The 19,952-nt window shown below is 40.9% G+C and overlaps 1 protein-coding gene across 2 annotated transcripts in view; it reads right to left on the bottom strand.

Moving 5' to 3' along the window:
* The window catches only part of SH3TC2 (SH3 domain and tetratricopeptide repeats 2), a 69,651-nt gene that overhangs the window by 18,211 nt on the left and 31,488 nt on the right, over positions 1-19,952 (bottom strand). For both annotated transcript variants that reach the window (XM_043465027.1, XM_043465028.1), the window contains exons 4-9: positions 16,796-16,901; positions 14,998-15,141; positions 13,666-13,867; positions 12,814-12,887; positions 10,781-10,976; positions 1,970-2,103 (exon numbers count right to left, since the gene is read on the bottom strand). In XM_043465027.1, the coding sequence (XP_043320962.1) occupies positions 1,970-2,103; positions 10,781-10,976; positions 12,814-12,887; positions 13,666-13,867; positions 14,998-15,141; positions 16,796-16,901 (856 nt within the window). The remainder of the gene's footprint in view (positions 1-1,969; positions 2,104-10,780; positions 10,977-12,813; positions 12,888-13,665; positions 13,868-14,997; positions 15,142-16,795; positions 16,902-19,952) is intronic.

Below are 19,952 nucleotides of genomic sequence, written 5' to 3'. Positions count from 1 at the left end.
GTCATGGAGACCAGGGTGGTTTATGGTGCAGCCATCTAACAAAAGTGACACAAGTGAAACAAAAGTGAAACAAGTGAACAAAAGTGACAAGATAACAAAAGTGAACACATTTCACTGTGTTCAAAAGTGAACAAAAGTGAAATAAGATAAGGTGAGAACCAAAAAGATGACCTTGGGCTTGGCAGCAAAGAAGTTGATCCCCTTGGCCAAAGTAGCCACAGTGGAGCTGGTGGAGGTGAAGGCCAGGTTCATGCTCTATAGAACAGAGCTGCTAGAAAAAAGATTCTACCTCTTCCTGGCAAAGAAGCAATAACCAGCCACCTGTGCCCCCACTCTGAGCTCTCCAGTGAACTTTGAGGGTAGCAGGTCCCTCACCAAGTCAAGCCTCCACTTGCTATTCTCAGGAGAAGGTTTCTTCTGTGAGTGTCATTGAAGGTACTTGATATCTGCAACCCCCAAAGGTCCTACAGCCAAACAGAGCAGAACTAGAGAGCTGGACTCTAGGTTCCTGCACCTGTCCCTCACTGACGTTGTGGGACACCTGCCTGTCTTACTGCAACCATTTCTCTTGGGGCCAGGACCCCCAAGAACACAAATAATGCAGGAATTACCAAAAAAAATTAATAATAATAATGCTTCCTCTCAGAGAAAGAATTACAGGGCATAGGCCTTGGGGGAGTTGGAACTTACCAACAGGATGCCCCTTCTGCTGGTTGCCTTGGTGCCAGGAACAACCTGTGAAGCCATGAAGTACAGCCCAGCACCCAGCAGAGATGCACCCTTGGTCTGTACATAAGAGCTAATGAGCTGCCTGAGACCTGTCCCTGGATCTCCCTCAACCACTGGGTCAACAGTTGGCAGATACCCTGGATCCAAGTCTGCAGCCACCCCACCTCCAGAGCAGGCCGCTAATCCTTGATTTTCAGACCTTGGCTCCTGACTACCAAGCCGCATTCATAACTTCAGCTTCACGGTTCAGCTGGGTGCAGCAGTGTGATCTGCCTGTAGTAAGAAAGTGCCGCCTGGGCTGGTGCTGATACCTGGGCAAGGCGCTAATCACAAATGTTCCTGTGCCTGGATAAAGTTTTCAACTCCCACTTCTGCTCCAGAGGCTAGCCTGTGAGTCCTTCTGCAGAATCTCTGGCCATACCCATGAAATGTGTGCCATCTAATGTGGCCACAAAGGAGTGGATGCAGCATCCCCATCACTGAAGAGATAGGAGAAACGGGAATCCTTCCTCAAACCCTGTCAATGTATGAAGCACTTCTTGACACAGAGCAAGGGACCCCTCACAAAGTAAGGGAAAGGAATGTCATTCATTCATTCAGTCAGTCATTCAGACACCGCTGAAAACTGTGCTAGGTACTGAGGCTCCTCATTCACCCAAGGCTGACATATTCAACAGTCCAAAGTCATTTTGTGTCAGGGGCACTGTGGTGAAGTAGGAATTGTCCTGACTAGAGGACAGGGGAGGGCAGTTCTTATCCTGGCTCAGGCACTAATTCCACTTGGGCCTCAGCTTCCTAATCTATAAAATGATAGAAGTCATTTCTTAGGTCTTTCCAGTTATAATGGTCTATGGCCCCACCTTTATTATTGTGGGGCCAGACCTACTTCAGCTCTAGGAGGAGGACCCTCAGCCACAACCCAGGAAGTTTTCTTCTCCAGTTTATAATGGAAGGTTCAATATGGCCAGCCTCCCATTCTATAGCTGAGTTGATTTCATTACATCTCATACTTTATAGGCACCAAGTCCCTTGTGACTCTAGAATCATCTGAAATCCAAAGTGAAAATGCTGCTAATCATATATGACCCAAGTCATCAACTGAACTGTGGTCACAGCCCCACATACATGCATGTGATTAGACTTAGAGATACTGTACTTTTTGGTTAGGAACAATTCCTTAATCTTGAGGAGCTTGGGCTTTCTTGGGGTGGTGGGGGGCAGTTGAGAAGCAAATACTCACTAAGCTGGTAGACAGATGTTATGTCAGTCTGAGCAAGTGTGCGGAGGAAGCTGACACACTCAGCTTTCCTGTCACTTCCCAGGAACCCCAGAGAGCATTTTTCCTCATCACTGAAAAAGGCGGAGTTCTTGCTCCTGTGTTGAGGCAGAAGACATGGACACAGATCAGTGCAAGGTTTCAGACACGACCTCTTCTCTCTTCACCCTAGAATGCAGTGAAGCACACAGAGGAGCCATCAGCCTACACAGCCAGAGCTGAAATCAGACTCCTCATCTCGCTGCTGTATAATGCTTTTATTTATACATCAAAGAAGAGCTGGAGGCGCCTCATCTGTGCAGAACCGACCTACATGGTGGCTGAAGAAGTGGCACATGAAAACAACCCTCCAATTAAATCTCCATCTCTCAAGAAAAACAAAACCCCTTCCTTCAACCCCTACCCATTCTGTGAGACCACATGGTGACCATTTCTAAGGAAAGAAACAGGAACTGGCTGTCTTAAATGAAAGGGTTGGAAAAGGACCATTAAAAGATGTTTCTTTGACAGATTATTTCATGAAAACACTCAGGACTGATGACACAGTTTAGAGGAACAATGGAGAAAGCTTGACTATAGTCAGAAGAAACCTTTCACAGCTGATATTGACATCAGATTCCATGACACAGCACAACAGTGTTATGCACCATAAAGAGAGGGAAAGAAGGCGAAGGCATGGGAAACGGGTAGAAGGAAGGACAGGGGGCTAGAAGAAATGATTATAAATAATAGAGCTCTGTATATTCACTTTACTCTATAAACTAACTGTTAAAACCAATTTGTTGGCTAGATACCTGTCATAAAATCAAAGAACATGAAAACCAGAAGTGCTGTGGAAAGTATTCAGTCCAGTATCTATCTAAACAACATTTAATATCTCTTTGTTCCCAATATTTTTTTCCATTTATTTTTATTAGTTGGAGGTTAATTACTTTACAATATTGAAGTGGGTTTTGTCATACATTGACATGAATCAGGCATGAAGTTACATGTATTTCCGATCCCGATCCCCCCTCCCACCTCCCTCTCCACCTGATTCCTCTGGGTCTTCCCAGTGCACCAGGCCCGAGCACTTGTCTCATGCATCCCACCTGGGCTGGTGATCTGTTTCACTATAGATAATATACATGTTTTGATGCTGTTCTTTCGAAACATCCCACCCTCGCCTTCTCCCACAGAGTCCAAAAGTCTGTTCTGTACATCTGTGTCTCTTTTTCTGTTTTGCATATAGGGTTATCATTACCATCTTTCTAAACTCCATATATATGTGTTAGTATACTGTAATGTTCTTTATCTTTCTGGCTTACTTCACTCTGTATAATGGGCTCCAGTTTCATCCATCTCATTAGAACTGATTCAAATGAATTCTTTTTAACAGCTGAGTAATATTCCATGGTGTATATGTACCACGGCTTCCTTATCCATTCGTCTCCTGATGGGCATCTAGGTTGCTTCCATGTCCTGGCCCAATATATTTTTAACTTCAGAATCCAGTTTTAAAACAAAAATAACTTGGAAGCCCAACTGTTAATACCAGCTAATACTTTGTGGGGGGTGTTTATTATGAATCAGATACTCATTTAATGCATGTAGTTGCCCTATGATGCATATACTATTCTTATCCCCTTTTTACAGAGGAAGAGACTGAGGTACAGAAAAATAAAGTCTGTGGTTAGGTAACCATAAAGCAGTATGTAAGCGGAGCTTCTTTACTTCAAGCATGGTTAAGGGAGGGGCTGGGATGCAGTGCCATGGTCTGCCACTTACCCATTATCTCCATAGCTCAGGATAAATGCAGTTTGAAAGTCAGCCAATTTAGTAGATGCTTCTAGTTGAGAAAACTAGCCACTAATGTGAACTGCTCAAGGTTACAACTCTGATTAGAGGTAGAACTGGCACTAAAGCTTGTCTTGACATCTACAGCTCTTGACACCATACTTAAGTCAGTCAGTTCAGTGGCTCGGTCGTGTCCAACTCTTTGCAACCCCATGGGCTGTAGTATACCAAGCCTCCCTGTTTTATGGAACCCCTACCTCTCTGGCTTGACCTCCAGATTCTCCCCAGCAGTTTAAGATATTCCATCCTTAAAAGAGCATGTAATTGAATTCTACATCTAAACTCATTTGAGATAAAAAGAATGATAAAATCCCATTCCTGAACTTACTATTTCATTTACTCTTCATAACAATCCTATGACATAGGTATTTTTACTCATATTTGTAGATGAAGATTCAGGAAGGTTTAGTGACATGCTCAAACTTACACAGCTGCAAAGTGGTAAAGCTGAGACGGAAGCTGAGGCCTTCTGCCTCTGTGTCATTGCCTATGGCTAATATGCTAATGCCCTGCATCCCAGATACTTAGAGAGAGTCCAAGAAGCTTGACAAATTACATTAGGGTTTGCCAGCATGGAGATGGACTTAGAAGGAGTGTGGTAGGGCTTCTAGAAATACCGCAGGCTGAAGCACAGGGCTACTTGCCACCATATACACAGGCAAAGCATGGATAAAATCTGATAAAGATAAACATTTTAATATAGTCTTTAACTTTAAAGAGAGAAAGGGAAATTCCTGGGAATCAGAAACAAAAGGAGAAACCAAAGCCAAGTTGCTAAGTTAGAGCAGATGGTCCAGAGATGCTGGCGGTTCTCAGCTGGGACACTGGCCCTCAGAGGTGGGGCTGACCTGCTAATACCACTTAGGGACAGAATGTGACTTTGGACCTGTGTGAAGCAGGGAAGCTGAATGGAGCTCCCAAAATAGCTTTGTGTTCCCTATGGCCTAAAATCTAGAAGGGCTGCAACTTCTATAAAAGGGGACTGGAAACGTCTCATAACCTGCCAAGAACATGCTTTCTGTCTGTCTGAGTGCCTGGAAAAAATAAAACACCTAGGCTTACATTATTAGAAGGTGTGGGATATGAATTTACACTGCACAATGTAGGTACCCTATCAGAGAACCAGATCTGAACCACTGAGTTTCTAAGTTTCCAGGGAAAGCAAAGGCCAAAACTGCTCTGCTGGAATGCTTTCTGTAGTCAAGGCTTAAGGCAAAGACCATCTTTTAAAATGTTGAAAGTTCATTCACATAACTGAAAATACAAACCACACAAGAAAATGAACCATTAAAAGAGAGTCAGCAAGTGCACAAATGGGTAGATCAACACTACAATAGAACTAACAGTAATCTGAAGATAATTTATAATAAGCATGGTTAAAATAATGAAATAAAAAGAATGAACAGAACCTACAATGAAAATATGGTACTACAAGAGCAGGAACAGCATATGTGAAAAATAGTAAAATACAAATTTTAGAAGTGAAAATAAAAGCATGGACATTTGGGACCATATGAGTAAAGTTAAACAACAGGTTTAGTCACAGCGGAGAAGAAAATTGGTGAAACTGAAGAATGTTCTGAGGAAATCATCCAGAATGTAGCCTAGCATGACAAAAGATGAAAAATATAAAGGAACTGATTAAGCAAGATTGAGAACAGAATGACAAGTCCAACATACCTCTAACAGGAATTCCAGAAGAGAGACTAAAGAGAATGAGAGAGAGGCAATATTCAAAGGAAGAATGACTGAGTATTTTCCAGAATTGAAGAAAGACATGAGTCTTCAAATTGAAGAAGCACACCAAGTCCTAAGCAAAATAAATAAAAATAATACAATTTAAACATGATTTCCATTTCATTAAGGTTATGAGTCTTTTTGGATTTTCTATTTCTCCTAATCATTCTTTCTGGATTCAATTATCAATTAATTAACTATTCAAATCATGGAATAAAAGAGTTAAATATAAAGGATAAGAACATAAATTAATGAAATAAAAGCAAAGTAGAAAAATTATAAAGGTAAATACGAAATTAATGAAATAGAAAACAAACAATAAAGATGGTAAACAAAAGAAAAACTGGTTTTCTGAAAAGACTAATAAGATTGACAAAACTCTGGCAAAATGGATTTGAAATTTTATATTAATAATTAATTTTCACTCTACACTTTGAAGATATTATTCTACACCTATGTAAATGATCATTCAAGAGTATATTTTAAGTATCTTAAAGAGATGGAGAGCATTTACCAATTCACAGATCTCCACTGAAATATCTACCTAGAGGTGTACATGATGGAGAAGACAACTTGCTATAAATAATAGAATGTATCAAAGCTAGACATACTATGCTACAATTGCAAAACATCAATAACAAAACAAAACCTTAACAAAAACAAGATAAAAGCTACCTACTGCAAAGAAATGGTTATGAAACAGCAAACTTCTCATCAACAAAAATAGATGCCACAAGAAATGGAATTATAAAGAAGAAACAGACAAACAATAAGAATAAAAGAAGGGATTAAGAAATTTTTTAACATTTAATACCATGAAATATTGGCTTTTCTCCTATTCTCTTATATCTGGTTTCAAGTACATTAATCTTTCAATCTTGTTTATTTTTAAATTTAGGCATTTAAGTATATAAATTTCTTGTAAGTAACACTTTATGAAAATGAACTATATCTTTTACAACATGAATAAATCTTAAATTTATAATGTCAATTGCGGAAAAGGCCAGTTGTAGAAAAAACATTTATATAAAATTTCAATACACAAAACCATAGTATTTTCATTTATAAACAAATGTCAATTTTTTAAATGTATCAGAATAAGGACTGGAAATTTCAAACAGTGTTGGCCTAAAGGATGGAATCAGGATCAGAGGATGGAAGTATGAGGGGGTAAAAGGCATCTTCAATTATATCTAAAGACTTTTTTTCACTTAAAACACACACAAACTGAAACACAAACACATTAAATGTTTAAAAAAAAAACAAAAAGAGCACAAATGTGACCTTCTGTCACTCTCAAAAGGGTGATAGTCTTTAAAGCCACTCTGGTCAAATACAAAGACTGTATCTATTCAGACAGACCTGCCCAAGGTTTAAGAACGGGTTTTCCAGCTACTATTGCTGTGAAACTAGGTAGCTGATGTTGAAATCTGAGCTATAAAAAAAGAAACCCACAAAAATTTGCTTCCATGGATAAGCAAGATCCTGTTCCCACGTGTCAGAGGCATGAGCTAAATTTGACTCAGAAAACAGCTTCTGAGAAATTTCATTGTCAATACACAGCCAATTTGGTTAAATCAAAAAATACATGTGTGCATAGATGCATACATATGCTGTAGTAACACTTCAGAGAATAAAAAACCAGCAATGGGAGGGAAGCTGAGAGGAGAGGATGAAGACTTCAGCAAATGCTGGGCCATCTTCAGAGACCTGACCCCAAACGAACACAGACTAAGAGTGACACCCAGTGGCCTGATCACAGGGACAGCACAGCACACAGGGATGCTGGTTCCTGGTCCACACAATGGCTGCTGCAGGCGGCAGGTTGTGGGGTTTTCATCTAATTGCTGTGTTTTGAGAGTGTCTGTCAGAGAAGGCAATGGCACCCCACTCCAGTAATCTTGCCTGGAAAATCCCATGGATGGAGGAGCCTGTCCTCCATGGGGTCGCTAAGAGTCAGATACGACTGAGAGACTTCACTTTCACTTTTCACTTTCATGCATTGGAGAAGGAAATGGCAACACACTCCAGTGTTCTTGCCTGGAGAATCCCAGGGACAGGGGAGCCTGGTGGGCTGCCGTCTATGGCGTTGCACAGAGTCGGACACGACTGAAGGAAGTGACTTAGCAGCAGTAGCAGCAGCAGCAGAGAGTGTCTGTAATCTAGAGAGTGCTTTGGGGGTGTGCAATGAACAAGTTCCTCTCCCCTCTCCCATCGCCGCCCTTCTCTGTCTCCTGTCCATTCTCCCCTTCCTTCCCTACCAAATGTGCAATCTTTGGTGCATGGTGTCCCACGGGTGACCAGGTGGAGGCCAACAGGTAACTCTGTGCAAGTAAGGAGAAGGTCTCCTACCACCTCTGTGATACAGGGGATGATATTCTGCAGGATGAGTATATCCTGTGCAACTAAGCCAGCTAAAATGTGATGATCAGATTAATTTAGTAGTACTGGGTTATTGTCATTTGAGGCAGGGTATGAGGTTGTTGTTTAGTTGTTAAGTCATGTCTGACTCTTTTGCAATCCCATGGACTGTAGCCTCCCAGGCTACTGGAGTGGGTTGCTATTTCCTTCTCTGGAGCAGCTTCCCTCCCAACCCAGGCATGGAACCCGTGTCTCCTGCATTGACAAGCAGATTCTTTACCACTGAGCCACCAGGGAAGCCCATGGTATGAGGTACAGAAGTCCAATATAATTGATGAAATCTGACACCTACCCTCAACAGCCTATTTAAATGGCCTCTCAAAGATTACCACCCACAACAGTAACAGCAATAATAAGAGTTAATGCATATTGATCGTAATACATACACATACACACTATGCCAGACACCATTCTAAGGGATTTACACATAGATCATTTCAACTCAAGACAATCTTATGGGCAAATACTAACACTGTATGCATTTTGCAGATGAGCAAACTAAAGCTTCGAGAGACAAATTAACATACCCAAAGTCACCCACTGGTAAGCTAACAGAGACACAGGATGTGCTCGTCTGGCTATAAATGCCTATCAGGAAATCTGGCTCTGAAACTCTTTATTACTGAGCTATGCTACTTTCCAATGACCAGGGACCTCCTCCTGGCCAGTGACTTCTCAATGGTCAATCTCAAAGGCCTTTCACAGTGTTAACCATCCCCCCATCTCCCACATGGCTAGTAGTTCCTCCTTCTCAGTTGTCTCCTTCACTACATTCTTTCTCTGCTCTGTAAATGGTTCTTCCCCACTAAGTCTCTGTTCTTTTTATTCTTTCTCCCTGTCATCAGAGCCTCAGGACTCTGCTGTTGAAAGAGAACCCCAGATTTAACATCAGAAATCTAGGATTCCAGAACCAAGGCTGAGGGTTCAGCGGTTTCACTCCTGGGATCCTCATCTACCCCTGCAGTAAACTGAGGGGATAGTTAGAGCAGCAGTTTTCACCCAGTCTGTACCCTAGCCCCTCCCGGGGAGCTTTTAAAACCATAGCTGCCCAGGCCCCAAACAGACCAATGAGAATGAACTTCTAGGGGCAGGACACAAGGATCCATATTTATAAAGCTTCCACAATCTCTAAAGTCTGTTGACTTGTCCTAGCAGTGCCCTCTCCTCTCCAGTCCCCTTGCTCCTTCCTAAATGCCCCTAAACTCAGCCTTCTTATTGGTCCCTTGCCTCCAGGCTCTCCCCTGACCATGCATAGCTCGCCCAAAGCCAGAGCTGGCTTCCTAGACAGAAGTCCCAGTCACATCATGTCACCCTTGCTCAGATACATTCAGTAGCTCCTCATTCCCTGCCAGGTGAAGGACAGGTCCTTGGCATTGGCATTTCCCATCTTTCACATCATGGCCCATATGAGCCTTTACCACACTAGGGCCCACCTCGTGACCTGCTCCTAACAATACGAATCATTCAACATCTCCCTTGACCTCCTTTCCTATTTATGTCTGTTGAACTGTCTCATATCATGCAAAGCTGAACTCACATGTTACCTTTTTGAGGAAAGTTCTCTTGAAGGAGTTCGCCTCCTTATAAACTCCTATTGTACTCCATACCTCTCCAGGAGCTCAGTCAGTCATTCCTCTTATAGAGGTACCTGGGTTCCTACACGTTTGTGTGGGGAAAATCACCTTCTCTCCCCTCTCCCTACAAAGGAAAAAGCTTGTTCTTGGCTCACTCTCCTTAGTGGCTCTTTCAGTGAGGGAAGGAGTTCCAGTCTGAGTGTTCAGAGCTTAAGGTGTTGCTTGGGCCATGTTTTCCCCACATGGAGGGCTACAGTGTCTCAAGTTTAGCCACCAACTCTGTGTTTCCTCTAGTACTTCCTGGACCCAGGCTTTTCACTATTTCCTATCCCAGTGCAGGACGCTCACCCAGAGAGAGGTGGACGTATTCTAGGACTCTTGACAGGGTGGCTGGAGCAGGCTTGCCACCTGCTGCTGACTGGTCACATGGTAGCTCTGTGCCTCAGAACCAAGCCTTTTGGATTTAAGGCAGGAAACAGTAAAAGAGGCATTCCATCATCCTGGCCAACACTGACTTCCCACACTGAACTTTCAGCAGATAGACCTACATGAGAGGGAACTCTCCATTTACGAAGCAGTAGTCTACAGGTCGGAGAAAGCAATGGCACCCCACTCCAGTACTCTTGCCTGGAAAATCCCATGGATGGAGGGGCCTGGTGGGCTGCAGTCCATGGGGTTGCTAAGAGTTGGACACGACTGAGCGACTTCACTTTCACTTTTCACTTTCATGCATTGGAGAAAGAAATGGCAACCCACTCCAGTGTTCTTGACTGGAGAATCCCAGGGACGGGGGAGCCTGGTGGGCTGCCATCTATGGGGTCACACAGAGTCGGACACGACTGAAGTGACTTAGCAGCAGCAGCAGCAGTCTGCAGGTCCTTGTGCATGCACTCCCTTGATGGGGCCCCTTGATTGGATGGGCAGATCTAAGAGCGGGCCTTGAGTTTGGAGGGTTGTGCTTCCCTCCTTGCACAGAGGAAGGCCTCCGTGACCATCTGCTGAAATGAACTGACTCCTTCCCTGGTCACTCATCGTTCCCTTCCTATCACTCCTCATGTTGTCTAGGCTGTCAGAATGTGCTCTTATGGGTTTTTGTGTTACTAGGAAGCCCTGAAGCTCATCTGCAACCTTCACAGAATGGGACAGGACCACTGGGAAAAGAGGCCCTGCTCCAGCACATCCCAGACGGTCTATCTGTCATACTCACATTGGGGAATAAGAATCAGGATCTATGATCCTGGTAGGGACAAAGCCCACTTCTCCTGAGAGTGCTGACTTCCCAATGAACCACTGAAGCCCAGGAATGACAAAGCCGATGATCTCAATGCTTTCTCCCTGGTGGAAATTCAGCTCATCCTTTTCTTCCCTCTCATATTCCTTCCAGGCCTTACATTTTCCTCTACCTGTGGGAAAACAGCACACAGGTCAACCAAATAAGGCAGAAACAGCTGAGCCACCCAATAGCTTCCAATGTAATATGAAATGAAGTGTTCCCAAGACTTTAGAACTTTAAGGACCAGTGAAATTTCTCCCCCCTCTCCAAAAAAAAAGAAAAAGAAATTGGCAGGAATGATCCAGGGTAACTGGCTTTTCATTTGGCCAATCTAGGAAATTCAAAAAAGGAACCACCATCCACTTTTACCATTGTTGTATAAAAGAAACTTTAACAAATGTAGGAAATATAAACTCAGAATACTAGGTATTTCTTAAACCAGAATAAAGGCAGCCTGTGTAAAACTGGAAAGCTCACTATATTGTCCAACTTTGTCTTATTTGCCATTACCATGCAAACACTTCATCATGGCTAGAACAGATCCGCAGACCAGGGTGAGGACCACTGTAGGATCTCTCCATTTCTTTCTGGCTCCTTTGGCCATTCTGACTGTCCAGCTGCCTAGCTATTGATTGTGTCTTCAAAATCAGAAGTTCCCACTGCTTTGGGGGTTAATAGTATCTACCATGTGTTAAACACAATGTGATAAAATTGTACTAAGTGATTTATAGATGTCACTTAGTTTAGTTCCCATGACAAATCTGAAGTTGGTTTTACAGTAACCTCATTTGCTATTGAGGAATGTGTGGCATAGTGAGGGCACATCACGAATAGGCTGAGGTCACACTGTTTTTAAGTTGTAGGGCTAGAATCTGAACCCAGAACATACTTTACAGCCCCATGTTCCTAACTACAAGGCCATACTGCCTCAGATAGCTAAAAATCTTATTTATGGTCGATTATTGATTAGATCTAATGTCTGGATCTCATAATTCCCTCTGTATATTTTTAAGTGTTATCTGAGCTCAGAACTTTAAAAATTGCACTTTGTGCTAGGTGTGGTAAGGCAGCTCCAAGGATGAAGATGAAAACATTAAATTGTATTAGCTAGTAGATATAAATATACTTACAGATATATGTGTATGTGTTAATGTATATATGTGTGTGTGTATATATATTTATGTGTGTATATGTATATATAAGTATGTGCATCACATGCATGCTCAGTCAAGTCCAGCTCTTTGAGACCCTATGGACTGTAGCCCGCCAGACTCCTTTATCCATGGGATTCTCCAGGCAAGAATACTGGAGTAGGCTGCCATTTCCTTCTCCAGGGGATCTTTCCAACCCAGGGATTGAACCCACCTTTCTTGTGTCTCCTGCATTGGCAGGTGGATTCTTTACCACTGAGCCACCTGAGAAGCCCATATATACCAACACATACATAGAGAGATTAACTAAAATGTATGCATATATTTATATGTATATATGTATGCATGTATTTCATTATTCAAAAAATATTTACTGAGCACCCACTATGTGCCAAGCATTCTTAATCTTCCTAAACACAAAATTCTAAGGGAAATTAGAAAACATTTTGACTAGAGATTGAAAGCAGGCAGGCTGCAAGCCACATCTGGCCTATATGGGGATTCTTTTTCACCCACATATCTTTAAAACCCTACAGTCCCCACCATCTCCTAACATCATCTTCCATTCAGGCCCTTCAAGCATCTGTGTGTTCTGCCTGCCCTTGGAGGCATTTATATCTAAAGTATAACCCCGATCTGAGACCTCTCACTTCACAGGCAAGGAAATGTCTATGGATGGTATAACTGGCTTCCCCAAGTGGAGTCAACAGCAGAGATGAGACAAGAATTCACATCAACTGATTCCAAATCTGTGGATAAAGTAGGAGGCAGAGCAGTATTATCTCCCTACTAATACTGTCTTCAACTCAGCCATACCTATCTGATAGGGGCCTGTCCAATCTCTCTTCCTGGAAAGACCACAGCTTCCTGGAAAATTCTTTAGGAACCATCTGCCAATGGAAACACAGGGTTTGCAAACATGGATTTCAAAAAATTTGAAAAGTGAGCAGAATAATTCATTAAAATAACAATGATGGTAATAATGATAAGGATTATTGTTATTTGGATTACTCTTATTTTAATAGTGGCAAACATTCATTGAGAACTTACTTTTTATCAAGCATTATGAAAAAGAGGGAAGCTCAACAGGCATGGGGTATTTTCTAGCTCAGCAATTAGTTTGTCAGTTAAATAACTAACAAAGAGATCCCACTCCATTCTACTGTCAGACTCTTTGACACACAGGGCCCATGGCCTGGAATCACGTTTATTGTCACTCTGCTGGAATTTATACTACCTCCTAACAAGGATTCTCAGACTTTAGTGTGAAAAACATCCCCTGATATTTAAGGGGAGCTTACATAAATTGAAAATTTTTAGATCCAACCCCAGGAGAGACTGAGGAAAACCAGGGGGTATAAACTTGTAGTAAAATCCCCAAGTGACTCTGGTACAAATGGTCCCCAGTCCCCACAAACACTGCATTGGAGACCAGGCAGTGTATTTCTTCTTTGATGCAATGTCCATTTGAAATTTTGGGTTTCCTCCATTTCATCTAATTTTTGTGCAAATCTTGACTGTTAAAAAAAGAACAAAAAAGATAAAAAGCATCCAGGTTTGTCCCCTCCCTGGCACCACGGATGTCCTTATCTACAAATGTGCCTGCTCTGTTCTATGCAGACTTCAGTGTGCTCTGGGACCTCTCCCAGGATTTGAGTGGCTACTCACTGGTGGAAAGGGAGAAGCAGGGGTTCCAAGGCTGACACTGGCACCAGGCCCCGCTGACCCGTCACCAAGGACACGCCTTCCCACTTAGACTCGCCTTCAGCCATCTTCACCGAGATTAACTCATTCTCGCAAAGTGTCAAATACTCCCCTTCCTTCTCAGCTGGCTGATCCACAGAGCACATGGCTCTGCAGAAGAAGTGACCTGTAGATAGTGAGACAAGCTCTTTCCAAGGAGTAGCAGGAAGTGAAAAGGGAGTATCCACTGTGTATATTTCCATCAGAGCTCAAATACTTTTCTTTCTGAAAATGAAGTATACACTCCAGGAAGAGGTGCTACAGGAGGTCTTTGTGACCCCAGGAAGTTGGTACCAGGTTCAAAAAAAAAAAAAAACCACTGAGAGGGAATTCACTTAAAATAGGCACCAAAAATTCCAAATAATTCTCAAGAATGAGGTTTAATTGGGACTTCACCTTGAGAAAAGATGAAACAAAGTTAGTGAAAATATATTTAAGGCAACTTCAGTTATAACTGGGCTGCCGTCTGTGGGGTCACATAGAGCCGGACACGACTGAAGTGACTTAGCAGCAGCAGCAGCAGTTATAATTGCAACCTCATGCTTTCAAGCTTAATCTTAAGATCAAAAAAGAATAAATTAAGTTGATTTGGGTGAACATAATTTCTCCAACAGTCATACAGTATGCAAGTTTTTCTTTCATGTATGATTCATGTGATACAATCAGAAAGAGAATTATTCTACAAAATATTCTACAGAAATCTGGCTCTTTCACTGTGTCTATGATGTCATCAGTTGTTAACCAGTTGATTGCAGCCTAGATCAAGCCTTTCTTGTAAACAGATTGGTGGGTGTTCCACCAAAGAAGTTTTCTAATATCACTTTCTTTAATTTCATGAAATTATGCAAGTTTTGCAAGATCTGCAATTTTATTTTACAATCAAATTATATCACATGCTTGGAATAGTGGTTCTTAATCTTGGGGGTATGTTAGAATAATCTGCAACTTTTGAAAAATACCAAAGCCTGACCCCCATTTCTGGAGATAAACTGACCCCAGTGGAGCCCTGACATGGGCATCTTCTTAAAAATTCTCAAGTAGTTCCAACATCAGACAATCAGTAAGACTGGCCAACACAGCTGTTCATGTGATATTGATGTTAAACTGAGATGCTTGAAATAATACTATAACAGATGGGTTCATTTGTGAATATTTTCATGTTTGAATGGCTTTTGCCTCCCTCTGTATCCTATTGCAAGGACTCTGATAACAAATATCCAGGTAAGACCCTCATTCCCACCCCTACACCATACTCACCTTCCTGGATCAGGAGTCCCAGGTATATAGTTTCCAGGTGTTTATCATCTATTGACACGTGGATCTCTGTATCCTCCACCAGTCGGCAGTTGAGCCAGTACTTGTGGTCAAAAAGGAGATGCTCCAGACATGTGGATACGTAGCCTAAGTCAAGCCCAACAGGATTCCTCAACAACATGATTCCTATCATTAGCTGAGCATTAGGGTGAGCAATTTCCCACCTGAATTTCTCCCCCAGACCTTCATCCCTAACCTGACTACATTTAACTGGAATTAGAAGAGCATAGAGAGGTAGCTAGAAATTTTCTAAAACTGATTAGTTCTTCTCAACATCTATTGGGAAGTATAAATCATTTTTAAATCATGTTTATTTTCAACATATTATGAGTCTCCATAAACGCAGAACAAGATTATCAAACCAAACTACCTTTTTATAACATACCCATAGAGGAATCTCCAAGATTACAATGTTGACTCTGGGGGTTCCTGGTTCCCCCTTAAAGTTCTCCTGACCAAATCCAAATTCTTATATCCCTGATGATGCAGTAGCCAGGGAGATTCTCTATGATCCATAAGTGAGTCAGGATTTACTTTAACATTCCTCTGACCCTCCCCTTACCTCATGCCCAGTAAGATCTCATTTGTTAAAACCAGACTAAAAACTATGCAAATTGCAAAACTGTAATGATAATGGATAGTATTTTAAACATTCCTATAAATTTAAACGATTTGTATTAAAATTTTGATTCTACACTAGACTTCCTTACTTTCTTAAGATGCAAAACCTGTCTTTTTCCATTCTGACTCTCCACTGTACTGATTTAGGCCCTGTGTATCTTCTGTAACAGTGCCTATCATTCTTTAATGTGCACAAAAATCACCTGGGACATTATTAAAATAGAGATGCTGGTTCAGTAGGTTTAGGGTGGGGCCTATTGTTGTTCATTTGCTAAGGATTCCATTTTTCTAACAAGCCCCACTTGATGCTGATTCTGCTGGTCCATGGAGCACACTTTGAATAATAAGCTTCTCTACTGGTCACAGAAGCAAATGGGTAGAGTGGAGAGTAGAAAATCACCTTGACTATAAGAGAAGAATTTATGGCTTCTAGTGAAGAGCCATCTTGACCCTCCTTCCCTACATGAAATCACTTCCTGTGGTTTGCATGGAGCCCAACATTGTCTAAGAGATATAAAACATGTGCATCAATTCAAGAGGCCTCCTCCTGCTTTGCTTGGTTTTGCTTTGCAATTGTAACTTCCCTATCATGAGTTACTCTCCATGGAGATGATAGGTAAACTATTTCCCCCCACACTGGTACTGGTGCTGTGCCCCAATATTCTTCTTTACCTTCTAGAAAACCCTTCATCCTGAGGCCTCTTTAGCAGACAATTCCCCCATATCTTTCTTTGACTCTTCCAAAAACATGGAACATGGATCTGGAACTATTTTGAACAGCTATTTAGATCCTACCTAAGGCTGGTTTCTTTTTCATTTTAACCATAAATTTTGAATCTATCTCTATTTTGAATTTTGTAGATGAACAATAACTGTTGGGCAATTTTAACTGATTATCTAATAATCACTCCTTGAAACAAAGAAGTGCTGCATGTGACATTTCAGTGCAGTATCTGCTTTAGATTTAGTTCCAGGAAGTTTGTGATATTTCTATTAGAACATCCAATTAGGTGCTATCTTTTTTCATTATCAGAGCCACACCAATTCCTTAATGTCAAGCTCTACAAAATGGCTGACCTGAGACACAGGTGCTCCTTTACCTGCCTGCTCCATGTCATACCTAAGTTCAGGTAGGTGGAGAACTTCCAGATTTCCTCCATAGTCTTAAAGGTGATGAGGAACTGGGCTTTCTGGGACTGGATACCCACCAACCTGGCTGAGAGGTCCTGAGTAAAGAGAATAATGAATCAGTCTGGGATGACAGAAGTGTTCTGTGAACAAGTTCACATATGACAACATGCTGTGTATGAAGTTCTTTTTTTGAGATGTAATTGACATATAACATTGTATTAATTTTTACTGTGCAATATATTGATATAACATATATATATATATATTGTGAAATGATGACGACAGTAAGTTTAGTTAATATCCACCACCTCATATAATTACAGATTCATTTTTTCTTGTGATGAGAACTTTTAAGATCTATTCTCTTAGTAACTTTTAAATATTCAATATAGTATTGTTAACTACAGTCACCATGCTACATGTCACATCCCCAGCACTTATTTATCTTATAACTGGAAGCTTGTACCTTTTAACCACTTTCGCCAATTCTGGTGTATATTTTTTACATCACCAGAAAAACAAAAAGGAAATAACTTAAATGTTCATCAATAGATACTGGTTAAGATAAATTATGATTCATCCATTCAATAGATACATTATATATTATAAAATTATAATATTATATATTCATAAAAAATCTCTTTGTGAATTGATACAGGCTCCAAATCTACCCTCTGAATGAAACAACAGCAGCAACAAAAAGAAACCAAAGTGTAGAACTATGCACAGAAAATGTTATCTTGTGTGTTTAAAAAAAAAAAGTACGTGTTAGAGGGTGAAGAATGCATCACAGAAGGCACCTTGGAAGTAAATTCAATTGTGAATCTCTGTTTAATAATTATCTTTATGAAACTAGCAAACAGAAAAACAAAAGCATACAAAAATAAAAAGTATCCATAATCCCTCCTCCTACGGATCATCAATATTAACAACTTTGTCTATGAACTTTGAACCTTTAATCCTGAACGTGAGTTTCTATGTAACTATTTAGTTTGTCACTAAACAATGTTTTATGAACCATTTCCCAAGTCATTAAATAATCTGCATTATTTTTAATGGTTATTTATGCCATTCTCACACTAAGATAATTAATTCTTAATGATTTATTATGATTAGACATTTGAGTTGTTTTAATTTTTTAACATCCTAAACAGTACTGTGATAAACATTCCATATCTAAACCTTTGCCTGCATCCTTGATTGTTTTGACACAAGTAATTCCAAAAAGTGTAATTGGGAATACATGTTTTCAATCCTAAAATACAGGAGCCAAATTACCCTCCAAAAGGCTGTAAATTTACACACTAGCAGAGCAAGAAGAGACCTGCAACACTTACCCCCTCTTTTTAAATACCTGAATAAAAAGGCCTGAATCACTGCCCAGACTTGGTTTTCCCCTAAAACATTTCTCTCCTGTTTGTCCAAGCTTTTGAACTTGACAATAACAAGTTAGGATCAGAAAGTCCCTCTCCCTCCAGGCCAGGTCCTACCATCAAAGATCAACCCATGAAATCCTATCCTGATAGGTTGATTTTATCAACCCCTGAAATCCAACCTTGGAGAAAGAAGAGGACAGAGGATCAAAGAAAAAACCCCTACATCAGCAAAGTCAACTCTGAGATTCTCCCATCCCAGGCCCCAAAAGGCCTCAGGTCCTTGGGAGATGTGGATCCTGGTAGTCAGGGAAGAGGGTCCTTAGTAAAAATTGGTTTACAAGGAATTTACTACACACCAGGCACTTCAGCAATAGTTTGATGAGCAATGCTTCATTTAACTTTCACAATAACCCTAGAAAAGAGGAGTCAACCCATTCCAAATACACTTATATCACATTTAACCATTTCTGAAATAAAAGAAGAGGAAGCGTGACATCATAAATAATTGTCATCACTTATTTTCCTTCTCAAAATAATAAATTTATAATCAAATGGCATTTCAGACTTAATAGGAAATGGTATTATTCCTGTTTCATACTCAAGGATGCCAGAGCGCAGACAGGGTAAGTCAAGGGAGCCATGACACCCAAACTGGATCTCAGATTCAACTGACTCCAAGCCCCAGCAGGCCAGTTTACACCACCAAACCCAGTTCTTGCCCATGTCAAAAGTGACTCAAATTAAAAGAAACTCAGTGGTGCCAGTTAGTAGCTAATCCCTCCAAATTCTTGAATTCTGGAGATTTAAAAACAAAACCATTCTGCTATTTATAATATATCTACTATTTCTGGAGCACATCCTACCACCCAAGCACAACACCAAGCTCTCTACAGATACTATCTCATTTACTTCTCCCAACAAACCAAACACTATCTTTTTTATTATAAGGCTGATTAAGAGAGTATGTTCCTTTTTTAAATTTGAATCAAATTCATACAGAGACTGTAAAATAACTAGAACATGTTAGTTTAATATGAAAAGCAGTGTTCTCTTTCCCCCATCTCTTTTAACAACTTACAGCAACTTTTAACTATTTCTGCCTTTAATTCTCCTAGCAACTATGACACCACCCTTATGGAACAAAGTGAAGAAGAACTAAAGAGCCTCTTGATGAAAGTGAAAAAGGAGAGTGAAAAAGTTGGCTTAAAGCTCAATATTCAGAAAATGAAGATCATGGCATCCGGTCCCATCACTTCATGACAAATAGATGGGGAAACAGTGGAAACAGTGGCTGACTTTATTTTTCTGGGCTCCAAAAGCACTGCAGATGGTGATTGCAGCCATGAAATTAAAAGACACTTGCTCCTTGGAAGGAAAGTCATGACCAACCTATGTTATGACAGCATATTAAAAAGCAGAGACATTACTTTGTCAACAAAGTTCCGTCTAGTCAAGGCTATGGTTTTTCCAGTGGTCATGTATGGATGGGAGAGTTGGACTATGAAGAAAGTTGAGAGCCAAAGAATTGATGCTTTTGAACTGTGGTGTTGGAGAAGACTCTTGAGAGTCCCTTGGACTGCAAGGAGATCCAACCAGTCCATCCTAAAGGAGATCAGTCCTGGGTGTTCATTGGAAGGACTGATGTTGAAGCTGAAACTCCAATACTTTGGCCACCTGATGTGAAGAGCTGACTCATTGGAAAAGACCCTGATGCTGGGAAAGATTGAGGGCAGGAGGAGAAGATGATGACAGAGGATGAGATGGTTGGAT

Source organism: Cervus canadensis, chromosome 4 (genome assembly GCF_019320065.1).
Source record: "Cervus canadensis isolate Bull #8, Minnesota chromosome 4, ASM1932006v1, whole genome shotgun sequence".
NCBI classification, from domain to species: domain Eukaryota; kingdom Metazoa; phylum Chordata; class Mammalia; order Artiodactyla; family Cervidae; genus Cervus; species Cervus canadensis.
Note: the sequence above shows the minus strand (reverse complement) of the source record. Positions and strands in the feature narration are given on the sequence as shown.